This window comes from Oryx dammah, unplaced genomic scaffold (genome assembly GCF_014754425.2).
Source record: "Oryx dammah isolate SB20612 unplaced genomic scaffold, SCBI_Odam_1.1 HiC_scaffold_22, whole genome shotgun sequence".
In the NCBI taxonomy this organism is placed as follows: domain Eukaryota; kingdom Metazoa; phylum Chordata; class Mammalia; order Artiodactyla; family Bovidae; genus Oryx; species Oryx dammah.
In genome coordinates this window covers 11,866,292-11,889,235 of record NW_024070206.1, presented here as the reverse complement: position 1 = coordinate 11,889,235, position 22,944 = coordinate 11,866,292, and the positions used below count along the sequence as shown (strand labels likewise).

General features: G+C 44.4%; 1 protein-coding gene and 1 long non-coding RNA gene across 2 annotated transcripts; both read left to right on the top strand.

Annotated features, from left to right (window-relative positions):
* Window positions 1-4,011: 4,011 nt before the first annotated feature.
* On the top strand, window positions 4,012-4,814 carry LOC120880983 (60S ribosomal protein L7-like). The gene has a single exon (XM_040264465.1). The coding sequence runs from the start codon at window positions 4,209-4,211 to the stop codon at window positions 4,764-4,766; it is 558 nt and encodes a 185-aa protein (XP_040120399.1). The 5' UTR covers window positions 4,012-4,208; the 3' UTR covers window positions 4,767-4,814.
* On the top strand, window positions 4,014-22,414 carry LOC120880984. The gene is made up of 3 exons (XR_005725171.1): window positions 4,014-4,126; window positions 9,158-9,159; window positions 22,402-22,414. It is a non-coding gene; the product is annotated as an uncharacterized LOC120880984 (long non-coding RNA).
* The last annotated feature ends 530 nt before the right edge of the window (window positions 22,415-22,944 follow it).

The following is a 22,944-nucleotide window of genomic DNA, read 5'->3' as shown; positions in this document are numbered from 1 at the left end:
ATTCCTCTGCCAGGCAAAGGGAGGCAACAGCAGGGTCCTGTCCTCAAAACTGTGTGTCCCCACCTGGAGAGGATAGTGAGAAGTTTTATAGTATTAGTTCCCAGAGCGCATGATCAGCTCCTGGACATTCTTCTGATTGGTTGGTGGTGAGGTTAAGTCAGTGTCAGCATCTTCAAACCCTCCATTTCCAACTGGTTTGGGATTTACGTGCTTGTGGGCAGCATACCATTGTTAACCTTTAACTTCTCCCATCTGGTGGGGGTTTCAGTATCTACAAAATAGCTAAATGATATTGGCGCGTGTGTCCTTTGATGGGGAACCAGGACCTTGCCCCAAGCTGCACTGTTTTTCCTCTAGACTGTTCCCCCTTTGTCTCCCATTCTCTCCCTTCCCTCATTAGCAACTGTTTGAACCTGCCTGTTGGAACTCAGGGAAGGTCATAGAAGCTGAATGAAGAATCAGAGAACTGAGGGACACAGGAAGGCTTTTGTGCCCAGGAGCCCCACAACATCCTGCTTGGTATCCAATTTGCAACTTTGAACAAATCAGTTGTATTTGATTACAATTAATAGTTGTATTCATTTCAGTCTGTCTTTGAGAGAGAATGGTTCAATCTCCATAAGCATTTTAGCTGAATTTCTCTGACTCAAGTCTATTATGATGTACTTCTTGTGTAAGGCTGTGTTTTAAACAAATATTATCCAAGTTCAATGTTTCTAACCATTACCACTGACGTCGAGAGGGTTGAGTGTGCCCTCGATTTGATCATCTCAGAGATGCAGAGGACTCTAGACCAGGAATGAAAACTTCCATGTTTGCGTCTCAGATTTGCCACGTAACTCACAGTGTGACCTTGAGCCTCGATTTCCTTATCTGCAAAACAGGGTGACAGACCTTCACTGCTCATCTCATAAGACCCCTGGAAAAATTAGAAGAGATAATTTATACCAGTGATATTTTTATATCATAAGAATAGGTAAATTAGAAGTGATAATTTAGAAGAGATAATTTATATCAATGATATTTTTCAGCACATAGAATTATGTAAATAAAGGTGAATAACTGAGCTGATTATATTTAGGTTATAAAGACAAATGTATTTCATTTGCTAAGGACTATTTGATCTAACGATGTACCTGAGAAAAGAATTACTGAACCCTGAATGTTCTTTCTTGCTCAGTGGGTGATCTGACAATGGTCTAAACAAACACAAAATTGGGAATTCCTTTAAGCCTTTCTGGTTGTTAATTTTCCTTCAAGCACTGAAGCAGGCCAAGGACCCAGCTAACTTCTAGTTTCTCTCTTGTGGACAAACTGCTGGGAGAACTACAGCTGAACTTACTTTAAGGGTTACCGCCCTGAGGCTCTTGACGTTTTGCAGGACTTCCTCTGCAAGCCAAGAATCAGATATTTAGAGAGGACCAGACTCAGGTAAATAGCCTCAGGGCTGTAGTGCTTCAACTGAGGAAGAGAAACACCTTCCGGAATAGCTTCTCTGGCGCTCGTACTGCTTCACACCCCTTCAGCTGCTCTTCTCGGCTGTCATCACTTTGGTTGAATTCTCTTCCTTGTTCCAGGGAGGGAGACTGAAGAACCTCCAGGTCTCACCCATGCATGTTTTTCAGACTTAGTAACTGGATGTTTTTATGGTAGGGGTGAGAAAGTTACTATTATGACACAGGAAGAATAGAAACTAATTAGGACACAGAGAACACCTGGTATAGATTATCATGAATGGATAATCATTGTTGTCTGGTTATACATTTATCCAAACCCAGAGAATGCATTACAGCTTAAGGCAAACTAGGGCCTTTGGTTGATGAGGACGTGTCAGTGTAGGCTCAGGAGTTGTAACAAACGCACTGCTCAGGCTGGGATGTTGATTAGGGTGGAGGGTGGCAATGTATGCAGAAAGGCAGAGGGCATATGGGAAATCTCTGTACTTTCCATTTTGCTATGAATCGAAAACTGTTCTAAAAATTGAAAGTCTTTACAAAAGAAACGCAACAAACTTAAAAAACTATACAAAGATTAAAAAGAGACATAACTTTGCCAACAAACGTCCATCTGGTCAAAACTATGGTTTTTCCAATAGTCATGTATGGACATAAGAGTTGGACTCTAAAGAAAGCTGAGCACCGAAGAATTCATGCTTTTTGAACTGTGTTGTTGGAGAAGACTCTTGAAAGTCCCTTGGACTGCAAGGAAATCCAACCAGTCCATCCTAAAGGAAATCAGTCCTGAATACTCATGGGAAGGACTGATGCTGATGCTGAAACTCCGATACTTGCCACCTGATGCAAAGAACTAACTCACTGGAAAAGGCCCTGATGCTGGGAAAGATTGAAAGCAGGAGGAGAAGGGGATGACAGAGGATGAGATAGTTGGATGGCATCACCAACTCAATGGACATGAGTTTGAGTAAGCTATGGGAGTTGGTGATGGACAGGGAAGCCTGGTGTGCCGCAGTCCATGACTGCAAAGAGTTGGACACTGAGCAACTGAACTGAACTGATACAAAGATATTTTAATGCTAGTATCAATACATCCTTTCACAATCTAAACCTTAAAGTTCTTGATACATCACACACATACACAAACAAAGGCAAAGTAATTACAGAGCAAGCTCCTTACCCACTTATCAAGGCAATCACTGGTTCTGCATGAATGGTTGAGTCTGGGGGTCGCATGCTGTCTCTCCACGTTGGTCCCCCAGCTGCTTACTCTTGGACCACCAATAGTTATCACCAGGCAGTTATAGCCATGCACTCCCTGAGAACTGAGCTCTATGCTTTGCTTCTCCTTTATTTTTTTCTTAGTTGTGTCATTTCCTTGGGTCTACCACTTTTCTCCTTTTCTTTCATTCCTGAGAAGAGCAAGGATGACCCATTTATACATGTCTTTATTGTTGTTGTCTAAATATCATCAGCCCAATTAGTAATCACACACTCTGTTACACAAAGCAAGTTGATCAAGGAGCAATGGATTGCATTCCACTCACCCCAAAAATGCATGGCTGGGAAAATGAACAGTTGGCACTACTTATAAGGCTTTTTAAAAATAATTTTTTTTTATAAAATAATAAACGTTCATGATAGAACTTGGCAACATATAAGAATAGCCCTAAAACCCTTTTGTTGGAGATGTCTGATGTTGCATTTGGTTGTACGAATGGTGTCTGAACCTAGAACATCTTCCTCTTTACATAGTGCCCACGGGAGAGAAATGCACAAAAGAAACAAGGCCAGGAAGGGCCTCCTTGCCACGAGGAGGGGTTCTGGATCTAAGTCTGACACTAGACTTGTGCTGGATCCCATGGAATGCTCTTTTTTCTGAAAATAATTGGGCTTGAACGGCTTTGAACCAAAGCAGACTATAAACTGCCTCATCTGGGGCCTCCAGTCCTGAGCCCAAGGGGAGTGACAGCTGCCCTTATTGGAGCCAAGGGGAGAGAGGAGTCAGGACAGGGGGCCCTGAGGCCCCGGGCTCACCCTGCTCTGGTGGGCAATAGCCTTGGGTCCAGCAGTCGGTGGGGACTGCATGGCCTCCCACCCTAGCCACCAGTTGTTGTTTAGTTGCTCCGTCACGTCTGATTCTTTTGTGACCCCAGGGATTGTCACCTGCCAGGCTCCTCTGTCCACGGAATTCTCCAGGCAAGAATACTGCAGTGGGTTGCCACTTCCGTCTCCAGGGGATCTTCCTGACCCAGGGATCCTGCACTGGCAGGCAGATTCTCTACTACTGAGCCACCAGGGAAGCCCCAGCTACCTGTGCTGGCCCAGAAAACAAGGCCCCTAAGAGACCTGAGATCTGATGGATACAGAGCCCTCTTGACCTCTTGGGGGTGATGACGGGAGAAACGGGAGGGATGGGGAGAGAAGAGGAGAGAACGTTTTCCCCCAAGAGATCTTCACCTTTGACCCAACAACCCCACTCCAGGGATTGTATCTAAGGAAATGATCAGGCACATGTGAAAGCCTTGGCTATAAGAATGGCCATTACAGGTTTTCCCGGCTGGAACCATGGAGGGTGCAGAAAAGAAGAAAAAGAAGGTTCCTGCTGTGCCAGGAACCCTTAAGAAAAAGCGGAAGAATTTCGCAGAGCTTAAGATCAAGCGACAGAGAAAGTTTGCCCAAAAGATGCTTTGAAAGGCAAAGAGGAAGCTTATCTATGAAAAAGCTAAGCATTACCACAAGGAATACAGGCAGATGTACAGAACTGAAATTCGAATGGCTAGGATGGCACGAAAAGCCGGCAACTTCTATGTACCCGCGGAACCCAAATTGGCGTTTGTCATCAGGATCAGAGGTATCAACCGTGTGAGCCCAAAGGTTCAAAAGGTGCTACAGCTCCTTCGCCTCCAGCAGATCTTCAACGGCACCTTTGTGAAGCTCAACAAGGCATCAATTAACATGCTGAGAATTGTGGAGCCATACATTGCATGGGGGTACCCCAATCTGAAGTCTGTAAATGAATTGATCTACAAGCGTGGTTATGGCAAAATCAACAAAAAGCGAATTGCCCTGACAGACAATGCATTGATTGCTCGATCTCTTGGGAAATATGGAATCATCTGCATGGAGGATCTGATTCATGAGATCTATACCACTGGAAAATGTTTCGAAGAAGCAAACAACTTTCTGTGGCCCTTTAAATTGTCTTCTCCACGAGGTGGAATGAAGAAAAAGACTACCCATTTTGTAGAAGGTGGAGATGCTGGCAACAGGGAAGACCAGATCAAAAGGTTTATTAGAAGGATGAACTAAGGTATCTACCAGGATTATTTTTGTAATCTGGTTGATAAACAATTGAAACAAACAAACAAAAAAGAATGGCCATTACAGCTTTACTCATGATATTTAAAGTAATTCAGATGTTAAGTGTTAAATAAATATGGAAACTAAATTATGAGGCTCTTAAAGGCAGACTCTACATATCAAAGTTAGGGTCCCTGATCCTATCAAAGCCATTTTCAAGAACTTCAGCTTATAGCTCAAGAATACTTATTTTTCTAAATTTCACAGGATTAATCCATTTCTCCCACAAGGAAAACATCAGAAAAAAGACCAGTGAAATGCCTTTCACAGATCCAAAGAGCAGAGAAAAAGCCAAAAATAATACTGACATTTGGAGCTGGACAGGACTTTAGAGATCATTTGGTCCAATACTTCTCACTGTGCAGATGATATAAAATCGAGTCCCTGTTGAGGGGACATGACTGACTTGAGATGGAGTCAGGATCAGATTCCTTTTTGTGGGTGCCCCCCACCCTTGGGCGCCTTCTTCTGCCCCTCTGAGGCATTTACATTCTGGGAGAGATTTGGATCAGACCTTTCCTGTTGATGTAACCTCTGATTAAATTTGGCATTCAAATAGAGTTGCTCAATTTAGCAAATAGAAATAAGGACACCCAGTAAAATTCGAATATTAGATAAACAACAAAAGTTTTTTAGTATAAGTACATCCTATGCATACTTTTGTTGTTTATCTGATATTCGAAGTTTACTGGGTGTCCTTATTTCTATTTGCTGAATTGAGCAACTCTATTTGAATGCCAAATTTAATCAGAGGTTACATCAACTGGAAAGGTCTTATCCAAATCCTTCCCAGAATGTAAATGCCTCAGAGGGACTCCTTCTTGGGTGGAGGGCACCCGAGAAAAGGAATCTGATCCTGACTCCATCTCAAGTCAGTCATGTCCCCTCAACAGGGACTCAATTTTATATCATCTGCACAATATACAGTGGGCTTCCCTTGAGGCTCTGCTAGTAAAGAATCCGTCTGCAATGTGGGAGACCTGAGTTCGATCCCTGGGTTGGGAAGATCCCCTGGAGAAGGGAAAGGCTACCCCCTCCAGGATTCTGGCCTGGAGAATTCCATGGATAGAATTCCATGGACTGTATAGACCATGGGTCCACAAAAAGTCAGACACAACTGAGCAACTTTCGCTTTCACTTTCACATATATACTAAAAATGGATTTGTTCATATATATGTCAGCTTCCCAGGTGGCACTAGTGGTAAAGAACCCAGCTGCCAATGCAGTAGATGTAAGAGACATGAGTTTGATCCCTAGGTTGGGAAGAGGCCCTAGAAAAGGCATGGCAACCCACTCCAGCATTCTTGCCTGGAGAATCCCATGGATAGAAGAGCCTAGAGGGCTATAGTCCATAGGGTTGCAAAGAATCGGACATGACAAACTACTTAGCACACACACATATACATTTAGTATGTATGTGTATGCTCAAAACTATCTAACTTTCAAATTTTACTGGCTACTTATTTTTAAAAACTGGATATGTTTTTATTTGCTAAATCTGGCAACTCCACATGCGAAAAGAGATAGGAGTGAAAGGTTGTTAGCATAAGAAAGGATGAGCCATTTCAATTTCCTGGATTTTGCAGATGAAAAAACTGATGAACAAAGAGAAACTGTGACTTTTCCAAGGTTCTGAAACTGTCGGACCAAGTTCAGATCAGAAATCAGCGTGATGACTTCCAACCTGTGACTCTTTTAAGAATGAAATTCCAAGGAGATGGTCTCCTGTTCAGTCAGTACCCCTCCATACGTCTCCTAGGCTACAACCTCACAGTGAGGACTTTCCAGGTTGCCAACACAACTTGTCCAGCACAGCATGCTGGGAAGATCTTTTAGAACAGTGGTTCTCAGATGCCAGCCTGCATCAGAATCCCCAAGAGGCTTTCACAGATTGCTGGCTCCCACCTCCAGAGTTTCTGATGCTGGAGGTCTGGGGTGGCCCCAGACTTTGCAATTTCCAATATTTTTACAGGTGATGCTGATGCTGATGCTCTGGGAACCACAGTGGAGAATCACTTCTTATTCTACAGGAGTTCCTTGATTAAACAAGAAAAGACAAAATCCTTATGCTGGGTAATCGTGTATGTCAGTCATTTAAAATCTTATCTTGTGTGTTATGAACGACACTTTTTAGGGTCAAAACTGATTTAAAATGATTTGCTGAGCTGAAACCAGTACAACTGGACTAGAGCAATGAATTACATGATTATGAGAAATATTTAGCTGGCAAGGGGAAGAGGGAGTAGGGAACAATAATTTAGTTTCAGGAATGAGGAACCACGTGAACAATTTGAAAATGCACTGTAGTCAAAATGTTCTGTGACTATTTCATACCTTTTGTTTTTTCCCCTCAAACTTAGCTATCCAATTAGGTGACTAATTGCAGCTGAATGAGACATTTTGTTGAGATCGTTAGGGCCCAGATACAAAATTTTGAGGCCTTTGTTCAGTAACTTTTGTGGGAACTGAGCGCCCTATTTCCACTCATCCAAGCTGCAGATGGTTTCTTGTTGCCCCTTCCTCCTCCTCACCCACCACAGGGCCTTCTGGACTGTCCCCTGAACAACGACCTCATTGTCACACCTCTTTTGGGTGCTGAAAGAAACCATCGAACCGAAGTTTCCAGATCTCCCCTTCTCATCCTCGTCCTCCTCCAGTTGGCCCACCACAGCCCTGAGCTCCAAGGCTGAGAAGTCAAACCCATGGTCAGCATCTTCTCACCTCGTCTCTCTGCATTTTAGTAAGGCATATATGCCATGATTATTTGACCTTGTGCCAAATGACATAGGTTAATTTTAAAATTACTAGAAGATGTTATTTTAAAAAATTGTATTGTATTTTTTTTGTGGGGGTGCTGTGCTGGATCCTAGTTGCATGGGCCCTTCTCTAGCGGTAGGCTCAGGCTTAGTTGCACCGGGTCATGTGGGATCTTAGTTTTCCCAACCAGGGATCAAACCTGTGTCCTCTGCACTAGAAGGCAGATTCTTAGCCACTGGACTACCAGAGAAATCAGCCCCACCCCACCCCACCCCAAATCATATTGTGTCTTGAAACTGAGGGGTCTGCTAGATACATTGTCACGGGAAAAGCAGTCTTTCTGGGAAACTCAGGTAGCCGCAGTGGAATTCTATGGATGAAGTTTCACTGGAAACTGTCCATGGCAACAAATAAAGAGCAAAGGGGGAACAAGCCACACCAGCCAGTGGCTGAGCTGAAGAGTGGTATCCTCAAGGCTTACTGCTCCCAGAAGTACATCCCCAGCTCACCTGAAGGCAGGGGCCCATGGTCCCTTGAAGCTGGGAGCTAAAAACAAAGGGAATTGGCTCCCTAAATTAACTGCAGCCCAACAGCTCTCCCAGGTAACAAGAATGGCACCTTACCTTCGTGGAAATGGCAATAAAAGCACATTTCAGATTTCAGCTGGATATTAAGAAAACAGAAATTAGAATGAACTCCTTCAGGGATAGATGTGTGGTAGGCAATTTATTATAGGGTTCTGATTTCCTCTCTGCCTCTCAAATATCATGCCTGTGACTCCCAGCAGGGAGCTTGGTGGAGGTCAGGGATAAAGGCTTGTGATATAGCCTGATAAATAAGGCCACAGTAAGAAACAGCACTGTGAGGGATTACAGCAGTGAAATGTGAGGCAGGCGCGTCCCTCAGACTTTCTTGCTGCCATGTTGCCATGTTTCAGAGGCTTCAGGGAGCTGAGTGAATACAGTCTTGGGGAGAGGCTGGGCCAAGGCATGCTATTCAGAAGGCCACTATCAATCATTGGTTAAATAGACCTGCAACTCAGCAGTAAGGCTGGGCAACCAGTCATGTGGTAATGGGATTTTATTTTTCTTTGAGTTCAGAGGTTGAGGAATTTAAATAGCTTACCCAAGATCCAGCATCTCTAAGTGGCAGAGTCAGAATTGAACTGAGGCCTCTCTACCCATCCCATTTGTGGTCCATGCCCGCCCATTCTTGTGTAGGAAGAGTAAACACAGAAGGAAAAAACAAAAGAAGGGAGTTGATCCTTGTGTTCACAATTCATGAAAAGGATCAGAATACAGTCCTTCCAGTGGTAATTGGTCTGAAGATCCTATGGATAGAGGAGGTGAATGAAAGAGCACTAGAGAGAGGAAAGAGAGTGGCCTCGAGCACAGAGACACAGAGGGTAGGGAGGCAAAGGAAAGAAATGACGACTGAAAATCGTGGCAAATATGTATATACACATGCACACACGTGTACACACGCACGCTAGTGTGACAGGCAGTCTTCTAAGTGCTTTACCTTTAAAGGTATTAGCAGTTCATAATCCTATGAGGAAGGTGAGTGAGTGAAAGTCGCTCAGTCGTGTCTGACTCTTCATGACCCCATGGAAGAATTCTCCAGGCCAGAATACTGGAGTGAGTAGCCTTTTCCTTCTTCAGGGATGAGGTAGGTAGGTGGTCAGATATTAGATAGGTGGTCGATTATTAATATTTTTGTCATTTTACAAATGAGAAAACCAAAGCACAGACAAGGTAATTAGCTTGTCCAAGGTCAGATTGCTTAGCCACACTACCAGTTAATAGTAGAGCTTGTATTTGAACCTATAGAATTTGAGTCCACCCTCTGTGCACCTACCTCTGTGCGACTCCAGCCCTCCCAATGAGTAAGTCAACTCTAAGAATACCATGGACATGGAAAGAATACAGACCATCGTGAGCTCTAGGTGAAAATGGTCCAGGTGGGACTGGTTGTCAAAGAGGAGCAGTGCAGGCTGAGCTCAGCTGATGGAGGAGCAGAGTGATGCCTCCCTTAACCAAGGCTTGGAGCCAGTGTGTCTGAGTAGGCGTGTGGATTTAGACCCAGCTCTGGCCTCACGTGAACTTGGTCATCTTTGACAAATCACATAGGATCTTTAGACTTGGATTCTTTAAGTGAGGAATCCAGCAGAACCCTTACAATATTAGGCAAGTAGTAATTAAACAATATTGCCTTGTTGCTACCCCTAGGGATGTTTAATGGTGTTTCACAGAAAGTGTCTTGGAATTGAGTAACTGGGGATCAAATTTTGGATCCCTCTCCAATCCAGGAAATTCTCCCCAAGAGAGATTTTGAACATTCATTCTATTACCACCATGTGCAGAAAATGCTGGTCCTGCAGACAGAAAGAGCCAGCAAAGAATACAGAGATCCAAATCATCCATATTAGACAATCATAGAGGCACTACTTTGTTTATTAAAGGAGCAGGGAGCCAGCATCTCCTGGAAGGTACTGGTGGGAACAGTCTTTATAGAAGATGAAGTTTAAGTGGAAGTCTACTCACATGTCATGGTGGGAAACTTACTACTGAGGGCTTAGCCCAAGGCATGAAATAGGCATCTCAATATAGCAGTTGAGCAGACACGCATAACCGTGTCTCAGATTGGCCCAATAGGACATGGTCTTGGCTGCACTGATTAAGGCCTAGCTCTTGTGAGAAAGAGCTACAGGATGGTATCAGGGCTCATGGTTCCCTCCATAGTCCTTTTGTATGTAGCCACACCAAAATCTGTATATCAGTTCATCTATAAGTTTGTGCTCTTCATAGAGTATGATGCTAGTCCCTTTGATGTCAAGCCTCAAGTTAAAGAAACCAGCCTGGAATGTTGAGTGTAGCTATCTGGACTTGGTGAACCCTATTACATGCACAATTTTGTGCCTAGAGTAAATAGAACAGGCAATTGGCACCCTTAAAAAATTCTTTATTGGTAAGATTCATTTATACATATGTATAAGTACCTTAGGTATATATACCTATGCATACCTTAGGTCTATTGTTGCTGCTGTTGTTGCTAAGTCGCTTCAGTCATGTCCGACTCTGTGCAACCCCATCAACGGCAGCCCACCAGGCTCCTCTGTCTATGGGATTCTCTAGGCAAGAATACTGGAGTGGGTTGCCATTTTCTTCTCCAGACTTAGGTCTATAGATGATTGTTTTTGACTTGATGGAGATTACAAAGGGAAATTGGACAAACAAACCACAGTTGATCACACATCTGCATAGTCATTAATGGCTAGCTAGGGTAATCAGAAAGGGAGAGCCCACTGAAAACCTTCAAGGACATTCTGTGGATGAAGTGTGGGTGGAGGACTATGAACTGATAAGAAAGGAGGGATTCAGGTTTGGAGAATGGGATACGAATTCATTGAGGACACATATCTTGAATTCCAGCAGAGGAGGAGATATTGGATTGGCTCAAAAGTTTCATTCTGGTTTTTCCGTAACATCTTATGGAAAAACCTGAATGAACTTTTGGGCCAACCTAATAGAATAAAACATGAACATAATGTCAGCTGGGTAAGAAGAGGATGTCATTGGCCGAAATATTTAGAACATGCGGTTGGGCCATATGGTCAGGTAGTATACTGAGAAGATGCCTCCAGCAGGATCAGGAATAATCTGTCCCTCAAACAGAGCAGGAAGATGGGTTTCCTGCCAGGGCTATGACGTGCAGGAGAATGACACACATTTCCTGGGTGAAAGGAGGATAAGTCAAACAAGGAGCAGGGAAGAACTTGTAGAAGTTTCTGCAGTAGAATGGAGCAGTCGTCTTGGGGCAGATGGTGTGTCCCTAGCTATAGGAAAGCCAAGTGCTGAGACCAGACGATGTCACAGAAAAAGACAGCCAAGGGTATGTGGGCCGTGTGCTCCTTCTAGATGCTTCGAATGCGGGACACTGGGTTTTTACACTGGAGCACCAGCACCCAGCCAGCAAGCCAGATCATGAGAGCCAAGACGGACATACACATGGATGAGGAAGAAAAGGCAAGACAATGCGGGATCAAATCCAGTGAGTGGTGCTCGGAGGATGAGGCCAAAGGAAGCCAGCAGGACAAGAGACAAGAGGAAGCATGCATGCATGACTTGCCTTTTAAAGGAAGGGACAGGAAAACAGGCGAAGAAAAGAAAGCCATTCTGCTTGACCTTTCAGTCTCCAAAACCAGTGGGTCTCAAACTTGAACATGCATGAGAATCACCTGGAGGACTTGTATCAACAAGTTGTATTACAACTGTGTTAAAACACAGATTCCTGGGCTCCAAACCCAGAATTTCCAATTTAGTAGACTGGGAATGGGACCTGAGAGTTTGCATTTCTAGCCTTTTCCTAGATGGCAATGATGTTGCTGGTCTGAGGACCACGCTTTGAAGACCATGGATCTGAAACAGTGGTGAGGAAGAGTTTGGAGTTTTGTTTTGCAAACTTGGTGTATCAGTGCCCTTCAGAAAAACCAGAATTAAGCTTGGTTAGGGTCAAGAACAAGAAAAGCTTACATCAATGTGGTCCTGAGGAGGAAGATGCCAAGGATGTGAAGTCCCAAACTGACTCAATTAGCAGAAAGAGGAGGACAAGACTGGTCCTCTGCTCAGTCAGCCAGGGAGACCAGACAGACACAGAGGGCCTACTTGTACACTTGGAGTCAAGGAACATTTGAGAAAGGGTCTCTGAGACCAAAGATTTCTTCCATTGCCTTGTCAGCTGTCTGAAATATTAGTGGTATGGTTCCATCTAAAGCAACAAGAAGACCTCTGGGCATTACCTTCTGAACTTGCAAAGAATTCAACCAGAGTAAAGTCTATATAAATTTTGAATAAATTTTGTCCCAATTCTGTCTTGCACTGGTGACCTCTGTCCTCCCTCAGCTCACAGTCTCCACTCAGGACCCGGCACTGTTATCTGAGCTCTTGACACCTGAGGGCCTTTGAGGCTGAGATTACATCTACTTCTATTTATTTCACCTCCCACACCTAAGGATCAGTGATTTACACATAATACATTCTTATAAATCAGTTTGGTTCAGTTGCTCAGTTGTGTCCGACTCGTGACCCCGTGGACTGCAGCACTCCAGGCCTCCCTGTCCATCACCAACTCCCAGATTTTACTCAAACTCATGTCCATTGAATTGGTGATGCCATCCAACCATCTCATCCTCTGTCATCCCCTTTTCCTCCCACCTTCAATCTTTCCTAGCATCAGGGCCTTTTCCAATGAGTCAGTTCTTCGGATCAGGTGGCCAAAGTATTGGAGTTTCAGCTTCAGCATCTGTCCTTCCAATGAATATCCAGGACTGATTTCCTTTGGGATGGACTGGTTGGATCTCCTTGCAGTCCAAGGGACTCTCAAGAGTTTTCTCCAGCACCACAGTTCAAAAGCATCAATTCTTTGGTGCTCACCTTTCTTTATAGTCCAACTCTCATATCCATATATGACTACTGGAAAAACCATAGCCTTGACTAGATAGATCTTTTTGGCAAGTTCTTATAAACAGTTAACAGTTATTCAATATGAATAGGGCTTTCCTTGTGCCTCAGACAGTAAAGAATCTGCCTGTCATGAAATAGACTTGGGTTTGATACCTGGATTGGGAAGGTTAGAATGTTACCCACTCCAGTATTCTTGCCTGGATAATCCCATGGACAGAGGAGCTTAGCAGGCAACAGTCCATGGGGTCACAGAATTAGACACAACTGAGCAACTAAGCATGAGCAATATGAATAATTATTAGTTTTCAAATTAAATACACAGGGAATGCTTTCATAAGATGATCTGATTTTAAACTGTTATTTATATTTTTACAGTGTTTTTTTGAAGCATAGTTGATTTACAGTGTTGTGTTATTTTCAGCTATACAGCAAAGTGATCCAGTTATACATACATACATATATATATATATATATATTCTTTTTCAGGTTCTTTTCCATTATAGGTTATTACAAGGTATTGGATGTAGTTCTCTGTGCTATATAGTAGGTCCTTATTGTTTATCTATTTCATGTATAGTAGTATGTATCTGTTAACCCCAAATTCCTAATTTATCCCTACCTCCCTTCACCTGTGGTAACCATAAGGTTGTTTTCTATGTCTGTGAGTCTGTTTCTGTTCTGTAAATAAGTTCTCAACTCTTTCTTTTAAGCACACATACCTGCAGCAGTTTCATGTATAGCAAGTTGGATCTGATGTTGCCATTGGCTTCTGGGCCCACTTCTGACAGTGAGAAGCTAGGGAGCCTTTGTCTCTCTCAGGTTATTTGATTCCCCGTCAGTCAGCTGGAGAAACCTACCTGGCTTATCTCATAGGATTGCACAAGAGGAGGCTCAAGTGAGATGGATGAGAAGTGCTTTGAAGCTCTTAGGAAACATACCAATACAAGGGGCCTAATTAGATGTGGCTTCTCTCCATTGTTCCCTCTAGTGTAAATGCTTGGTTGTTGAACTCTGGTCTAGTCATTGGATGACAATTGCAAATGCATAAGACAAAGACCGGAGATCTGTCTTTGAGAAAGGAGATCGACTTACTTTGAAGCTCTTCAGGGAATTGTATGCGAATTCTGTATGCGAATTGACAGCAGGTTGCAGATCCCTTGATACCTGATGATAAATTTAATAGACCCTCATCAAAGTGGGGGCAGAGGTCATGCAAAATTGAGTTGTTATCCAACAGTAGCACTTGCTGTGAGGATCCTTTTGGAACAAAGCAAATCATCATTAACTCTCAAGGTTTAACGTGCCACTCTAGCTAAACAACATCTTTTCTTTTGTTACAGCTGTGCAGCTTGATTTTTCAGACCAACGTATAGGAACTTATATTCAGTTCAGTTCAGTCATGTCCGACTCTTTGAGACCCCATGGACTGTAGTACGCCAGGCTTTCCTGTCCATCACCAACTCCTTGAGTTTACTCAAACTCATGTCCACTGAATTGGTGATGCCATCCAACCATCTCATCCTCTGTCATCCCCTTCTTCTCCCACCTTCAATCTTTCCCAGCATCAGAGTCTTTTCCAATGAGTCAGTTCTTCGCCTCAGCTGGCCAAAGTATTGGAGTTTCAGCTTCAGCATCAGTCCTTCCAATGAACATTCAGGACTGATTTCCTTTAGGATGGGCTGGTTGGATCTCCTTGCTTAATTTTATTCAATTTTGCCCTTTGGAAAATATAAACAAATACGGGCTCAATGCAAGGATAGCTAAATTTCATGGTGACAGTTTGGGGACCAGAGTGGGCTGAAGCAAAAGCCCTGAGGAATGTCTCTGGAATTCTTTCTCCAGGTGGGGATGGTGCAGATGCTTTTGTATGGATGCTCTTAGATGTTCAAATTGTCCAATACTTTGTAGCAACCCAGATCCATCACCAACTGTGTAATCCTATTTCCCAGCCCAGAATCCCTACTAAGGTAGAAAATGAGGTTAGGGTTTCCATTCAGGTCCTATGGTCACTCCTTCCTTTAAACTCAATGCCCACAAACCATCTCTTTCATCATCGGAATCGACATCAAACAACCTGTTTCCAATCTTCCGGCACCTCGTCCCTCCTTGCACATCCTCAGAAGTTACGGCTGTGGCCAATCTATCTCCTTCATGAGTCCTTTCATTTCCCCAGGAGGCAGCCCACCTAAGGCTGGGAGGCTTGAGGTGCTTGGCCCAGTTCATCACTTTCCAGATATGCTGTTCTCTCATCTCTGACCGCCTGGCCTCACGCATGTTGGTTCTGCCCTTTGCAGTCCGGGGCTTGTTCTCTTTGATGGAGAAAGCTGAAGTGCATGGGGGAAGGATTAAGAGTCTATTTGCTCAGCGTCACTCCTGGCACATCATTTTTAGTTTCAGACAGCTTAGGGAAACAATTCTGCAGTATCCCTCCCTGATACTTGTTTTCTGCAGGGAAACCAGAATTATGTCAAACTCTCAGAAAACCTGTGACGTTGATGAAGGTTATCTATAGCTGCCCTCCATCTTCCGTATTAGCTCCCACTTCCCCCCAGCTGGGGCCACTCTGTCTGGTGCCTAGGCTCTGTGGGTTTTCTGTCCTACCTTTGGGGATCCTGCCTGGCACACAATCAAGTTAAAATAACAGAAGGGTCTTCAGTAACAGAGCTAGAAGTGATGTAGAAAACAGACATTCTCTTTAGCATTATAATGTCCAGGAAATAAATTGGCAGGGGGCTGACCTTGGCAGAATGGAGATCTGACTGCTCACCTGTATCTCTCCCTGAGGTTAGATCACGATGTGGGCCTGTCACCTCTCCCCTCCTCTCTTCTTCTCTCCCTACTGCTGGACTCCGCTTGGTAGTGATAATGGATGAAACTGAATGATTGACTGCTGACACTGGCAACCTAACCCAAGAGGACATGGGGCTGCAGAGTGGACTGCGGATGGATGGGGACTATGGGAGGAACAAAGGAGTTAATAATGACTCAGAGGCTGAGGGAAACGAGGTACAAGAGAACCAAGGAGGTTTCCAGGACCAGATGTTTCTCTGCTCCTGACAAGGGGGTGGCCATTTGGGGAATCTGAGAATCTAAAGAAAAGACTGAATTGATTGAACAGTCTGGCAGGTCAGTTGAACAGAAGGGATACTCCACTCCCTAAATCCCACTGTTCAGGGAAGACTGTGGAAATGAAATGAGAAATGAAGGACTGCTCATACATACATTCTTCTAGGATCCTGAGTATGCTTGGCTGGCTCAGAATAGGGTTCCTTGTTGATGGGTGCCTCATCCTCACTCCCATGGCCCCACATTGCTCCTGCGACAAGTGGCATAGAGCTAGCAGCACGCCTGGGTTGCATTCTTGCCCCAGCAGGCTGTCAAGTCATTTTTACTAAGGCGCCAACTGACTAGTAAGGTGCTATCTGTGAGAACGAATTGCATTTTGTAATATTAAGTTCACAAGTATGAACTCTGTGCTGTACACACTGCACTGTGGTTGGTACCAGGGCTATAGCATTGAATAAGACAGTACCTGGTAGACTTCCCTGGTGGCTCAGATGGTAAAGCGTCTGTCTACAATGTGGGAGACCCGGGTTCGATCCCTGGGTTGGGAAGATCTCCTGGAGAAGGAAATGGCAATCCACTCCAGCGCTATTGCCTGGAAAATCCCATGGACAGAGGAGCCTGGTAGGCTACAGTCCATGGGGTCGCCAGAGTCGGACACAACTGAGTGACATGTATTGTATTGTATTGTAAGACAGTACCTGTCTTCATGGGTCTCATATTTAGTTGGGAGTCAGATATTGAGTACTTGATCACAGGAATGATGAGAGTAAGATGTACTATAGAAGAGAAGCCATGGGCACTGAGCCTTTTCAGGGGGACTTTCCCTAACCCTGAGGAGCCAGGAAGACTTCCTTCATGAAGTGACCTTTCATTTGAGTTCTGAAAATGGGTAGGACTGGGTAAGTACAGAGAGGCAAGGACGTAGAATGTTCTAGAAAGAAATGAGTGTGTATATGATTACTCTGAGGTAGGGGGAACAGGCTTCCCAGATGGCTCAGTAGTAATGTGTCTGCCTGCAATACAGGAGACCTGGGTTCAATCCCTGTGTTGGGAAGATCTCCTGGAGAAAGGAAAGGCTACCCACTCCAGTATTTTGGCCTGTAGAATTCCACGGACAGAGCCGCCTTACAGGCTATAGTCCATGGAGTCGCAAAAGAGTTGGACACAGCTTAGCGACTATACAACTGTACAACAAAGGGGGAAACAGAAGTTTCCATGAGTGGAGTGCAGTGACTCCATGGGGAGGCTGGGGAGGTGGGCAGGAGCCAGGTCACATAGGACTTTGCAGACCATTTCAACGCTTGAGGATTTTATTCGAAGAGCAATGAGAAGCCAATTAAAGGCTTTAAATGGAAGAGTGAAATAATTAGATTTGCATTTAAAAAATGCAAATGGATAGAGTAGGGGAAATAGACTGAAAAGGGTCAAGAGAACATGTGGTGAGGCCAGCTGGGCGTCTATTATTAAACAGTATAGATAAGGAATGGGGGCATATTGAACAAAGGTGGTGGCAGTGGTGATGAAGAGAAGTAAATCTGTTTGAAAGTCATTTAGAAGGTTAAATATCCAGACGTGGGGGTTAATTGGATAAGGTTTAAATGAGCTATCCAAAATAGCATGGAGAAACACCCTTTGCTGATGTAGAGTGATGGAGGGACACAAGTATGGGAAGAAATCAGGGCTAGGTTTTGGATATGTTGCACTGGAGAGATGTTGGGATAAAACCATGCATCTCATGTGACAGTCTGAAACAGCCATCAGGAGCCATGGGCAAATGCCACCCAGAAATAAGCCTTCAACCACAGATCATTTATACGGTGATCCTGGCTGACCTGGGATTACTGCGGTGTGTGTCTGAAGACAAAAAAGGGAACGACAGGAAATTTACAAAATGACTTCATTAAACTGTATCAAAGCAAAGACGCAGCATACTGCTTAAAAATCCATTTTGCTGTGTCTTTTTTTTTTTTTTGAGGTAAAATTCACATAACAGTCACCATTTTAACCATTTATAAATGTACAGTACTGTGGTTTCCAGTATAATCACAGAGTTGTGATTGTGATTCAGCCATCCCCACTATCTAATTCTAGAACGTTTCATAATGTTCCCCTAAAAAACCCTGTACCCTTTAGGTACTCACTTCCTGTTTCCTCTTACCCATGTTTGTTTGCAGGCTTCATCATTTTTGTTGTTGTTGTTGAACACTAGACATCTTGAACGCCAGCTCTAGAAATCAGATTCTCCTCCTTCCTCAGGGTTTCTTGTTGACGCTTGTGGTTACTGTTTGTTTTTAGTTTTGTGACTTTTTCTGAACCAATTAAAAAAAAAATCTGTTCTTTATCATGTGTGGCCACTGAAGTCTGATTTGCTTAATTGTCAGCTAGCTTCCCAAATGGCACTAGTGGTGAAGAACCCACCTGCCAATGCAGGAGACGCAAAAGATTTGGGTTTGATCCCTGGGTTGGGAAGATCCCCTGGAGAAGGAAATGGCAACCCACTCCAGTGTTCTGGCCTAGAGAATCCCATGGACAGAGAAGCCTGGTAGGCTACAGTCTATAGGGTCACGAAGAGTCAGACACAACTGAAGTGACTCAACAGATTTCCTAAAATGCCCAGAACAAAACACAGAAAAATATCCAGGTCTGTGCAGACGTGTGTGCATGTGTGTGTTGGGGCATGCCCCCCACTATACACTGGGCAGGTTACAACTCTTCCCTAGCCTTCACTTCCTGCTTCTGTAGAACATGCAGGTCAACCAGAGGTGAAAGCTTAAAGCCCTCTCTGGTCTTTTCAAAGCATATGCCCTACCCTGGGCATGTGTGTGGCCTTCTAGATCCCTAAGAATATGGGTTTTCAAAGCCCTTATTCCTAAAGAATCTCACTCTTCATCCTTTCTTCCCAAGCTCTTGGGTATGTATACCGTGTGCCAACTGTTATCCCTTCCTCTGCAGCAGTGGCTAATACATTTGCCTTTAAGTATTTCTGACAAATGTCCTTGCAGGCAGCTGCCTCTCTACTCTGTGAGAGTTCCAGTCTAAGTAAAATATAAACAAGAGGGAGCCACCATTCAGGTCAAACTAAACAACCATAATTATTTGGGCACCGGGTCTGCACTATATGTGCCAGCACCAGGAGCCCATAGCAGCAAGGTAGGCTCCATCTTTAAGACTGCAGGCAATCCAAGGAGGTGGGGATGGAGCTAGGATAAGCTACAATGCCACAAAGATTTTCTACCAAGATTCAGCCACCTTTTTCTTGTTTAAGCGTTCATCTGGCTGCTATAAAACTTTGACTCATCTCTAGAGTCCCAATAAAATTGATTTGACATTATTCACTGTTTTTATAGAGGGATGGTCTTTTGGAGTTTCCTACTACACCATTTCATGGGCATCTTAACAGTCTTTGCCCAGAAGAATGACAGGCTTTGAGAGCTGGCACAGTTTGTGATGGTTGATGAGAAACACAAGAGGCAGAGAAGCTAAACATTGTCATTAGCTTGCGTAGGACTGGCAATGTCCATGGAGTGTGACCAGGGCACAGGGGAGGAGCAGAGTCACTGAATACACGCATAATGGATGGGGTGAAGAAGATAAGCACGGGAAGATCCAACTTTGGTCAAATGTTTCCTCTTACTTCTCCCTCGTATCATCTACCTTAATAAATGGTAATTGTTAAATATTATGCAGCTTGGTCTAGCTAAGCACTGTTTAGGAGACCAGAGAAAGAGAAAAGTACATCTGGGCTCAGAGGACATGTTTAATTCTGCTGATGAGATGTCATTCATTTGCCTTGAACAGCTCTGGAACTGATGTGGGGAGTTGGGGGGCAGTGGACAAAGTATTACTGTGATGTGATTAGGATTTGTAGGGACTTCTTTGAGATTTGAAAGGACTCAACCTGTGCACTCCAATTTGGGAGCCACCAGCTACATGTCTGGAGAAGGCAATGGCACCCCACTCCAGTACTCTTGCCTGGAAAATCCCATGGACGGAGGAGCCTGGTAGGCTGCAGTCCATGGGGTTGCTAAGAGTCGGACATGACTGAGGGACTTCCCTTTCACTTTTCACTTTCGTGCATTGGAGAAGGAAATGGCAACCCACTCCAGTGTTCTTGCCTGGAGAATCCCAGGGACGGGGGAGCTTGGTGGGCTGCCGTCTATGGGGTCGCACAGAGTCAGACACAACTGAGGCGACTTAGTAGCAGCAGCAACAGCAGCTACATGTCACTTTTTAAATTTAAATTTTGATTAGGTAAAATGAGATAAAATTTAACATTCAGTTTCTCAGTCCCCCAGCCGCATTTCAGATGTTTAAGTGATACTTGTGGTTAGTGGTTACTGTATCAATGTACAGCATGGCTACCATTTCAGGAAGTCCTATTGGATAGGGCTGGGCTGGGGTGTGGAAAATGTACTCAGAATGTAATTTCCTCCTTTTGAGAAACTTAAAATTCCTTGAACAAAATCATATACTGCTGGGATGAGCAGTATAAGGCTAACATTCAGTTTATGTGCTATCGGGTCAAGATTTATATCTTTATGTCTTTGTCACAGAATCTCCTTAAAGGTCTTCTCCTCACAATCTGCCTGAGAGATGGAGGTGTCACCCGGGGAAGAACTCCTTCCAAGGGTAAAGGTCGGGCACAAAACTGGCTCAGTAACAGTGGCTCACTATCAAAGAGCAGAGGTGATTCTGGGTTTTCCAAAAGTCTGTCTCTCAGATTTGTCCTCCTAATTCTCACAAATTCACAACCAAGCTTAGACAGAAAGGCTCATGCCAGTACAATGGAAACAGTCTTCCCACTCACATCTCTGGGAAACATGGCCATGATAAGGACCAACATCTTGACATTACTGGGTCTTCCAATCACTCTATCTCTATCTCCTTCTCTCTCCATTTTGTTGTTGTTCAGTCACTCTGTCGTGTCCCACTCTTTGTGACCCCATGGACTGTAGCCCACCAGGCTTCTCTGTCCATGGGGTTCTCCAGACAAGAATACTGGAGTGGGTTGCCATTTCCTTCTCCAGGGACAGGTCCATTTATTTAGCAGTATTTTGTAGTTTTTAGTGTAAAGGTCATGTGCATCCTTTTTCAAGCTTATTCCTAAGTATTTTATGCTTTTTGATGATATAAATAGTAGTTTTTAGCCATTTTATTCTCCATATTGTTTGTTGCTACTGTAGAGAAATACAATTGAATTTTCATACTGATCATGTATTGTGCAACCTTGCTAAATTAACTTCTACTATTTCCCATAGGTTTGATGTCTTTGGAGCCTCCATCTACCCAATCATCTATGTTGAAAAATGACTGCTTCTGCTTGTGTCTTGGCTACTGAAATGGGGAGTTACTGTTTCTATTAGGTCATTCTTGGAAATGGAGACACTCTACCCTGTTTGCACATAGTTCCTTTTTATTTATCACCTCTTGAAAATATTTTTCATATCAGTAGATGTAACTTCCTTTCATTCCTTGTTGTAAAGTTACATGCTTCTCCCTTGGGTCGATGTATCCTAGTTTATTTATCCAGGTTTTTGAATGGACTTGGGTTGTTTTCCATCTTTTACTCTCACAAACTAGGCAGCAGTGAGCCTCTTTGATAACCACTCTTTCATATGTGTATAAGATCAACTCTAGATGAATTCCTGAAAGTGGAATTATTAGGGCAAAGCATATATGCATATGTAATATTGGCAGATTTTGCCTCATTTTCTTCCGTAGGTTTATACCACTTTGCCCTCCCTCAGCCATATGGGAGTAACTTTTCCCAAAGCTTTGCCAAAAAGGGGTTGTCCAGTATTTAGGTGTTTTCCACAGCGATAGGTGAGAAATGGTGTCTTGGCATCAACTGCTCCAGAGTCACATGGAATCTGAGTGCACAGCTGCGGATTAGTGGGTGTCCTTTTGTGGGTCTCCAGTACTGCCTGAGCTGAGGGTGGATATTGTGCCTGACTTTGGGTCACCGAAGAGAGGGAAAAAGCATCTACCCCAAACTGACCTCATCTACCCCAAACTGACCTGTTCCCACACTCACATTTGTATTTGTGTGTGACTTAAATAGAACCAGCTGAAAATCTCCTTCGGACCCCAAAGAACGAAAGAACATTCCTGTTATTGCCTAAAGGAGAGGGGATTGAGAGGTAAACCAAGGGTTAGGACCGGCATCAACGAGAAGCACAGTGAACCGTCTCTGGAAACCTCGGAGCTCGTGAGCCTTCAGTGGGCGCCTCCGCCCGGCGGCGCGGCCGTCTCCTCGCCACCGGAAGCTGTACTGCAGGACTTGGGGGGCGCCGGGGAGGGAAGACACACGTTTCCCACAGCTTCCTTTCAACTTGACATTATTTTCCGGGTCTGCTGGGGTTGCAAGTCCAGAAACCCGGAGAGAATTTCCTCAGATCTCTGTGTGCTGTGCCCCTCGGCCAGACCTCTCCCGGAAAGCGCTGGTGGGTGTTTTGTAAGTCGCTTCCGCTGAAGAATCTCCCTCAGGTTTCTGCCTGAGGCCCCGGCCGCTCCCACTGACCAGAGCTGTAAACACCCACCCGGGGCTCCGGGGCTCCCGGCGGCTGCTTCTCACACGCCGTCTGTGGAGTTGTCCGGAGACAGGCACGACGTCCGAGCTTCTCGGCGCGAAGGCGCGGGATTAGCCTCGGCGGCATTTTGAAAGCCTCTTCAGGAGGCCATCGAGATGTCAGTTATTTCTCTGAACTTGCTGCCCATCGCTTCCCCACTCGGAGCTTACCCCTGAGGCCACCGCTGCCTCCGCGGCCTGTGTTCACTCCTGCTTCCTTGTCATTGCTGGCGCTGCGCCCTGCCCCTGGTTTATTCCTCTTTTCTGTTCAAT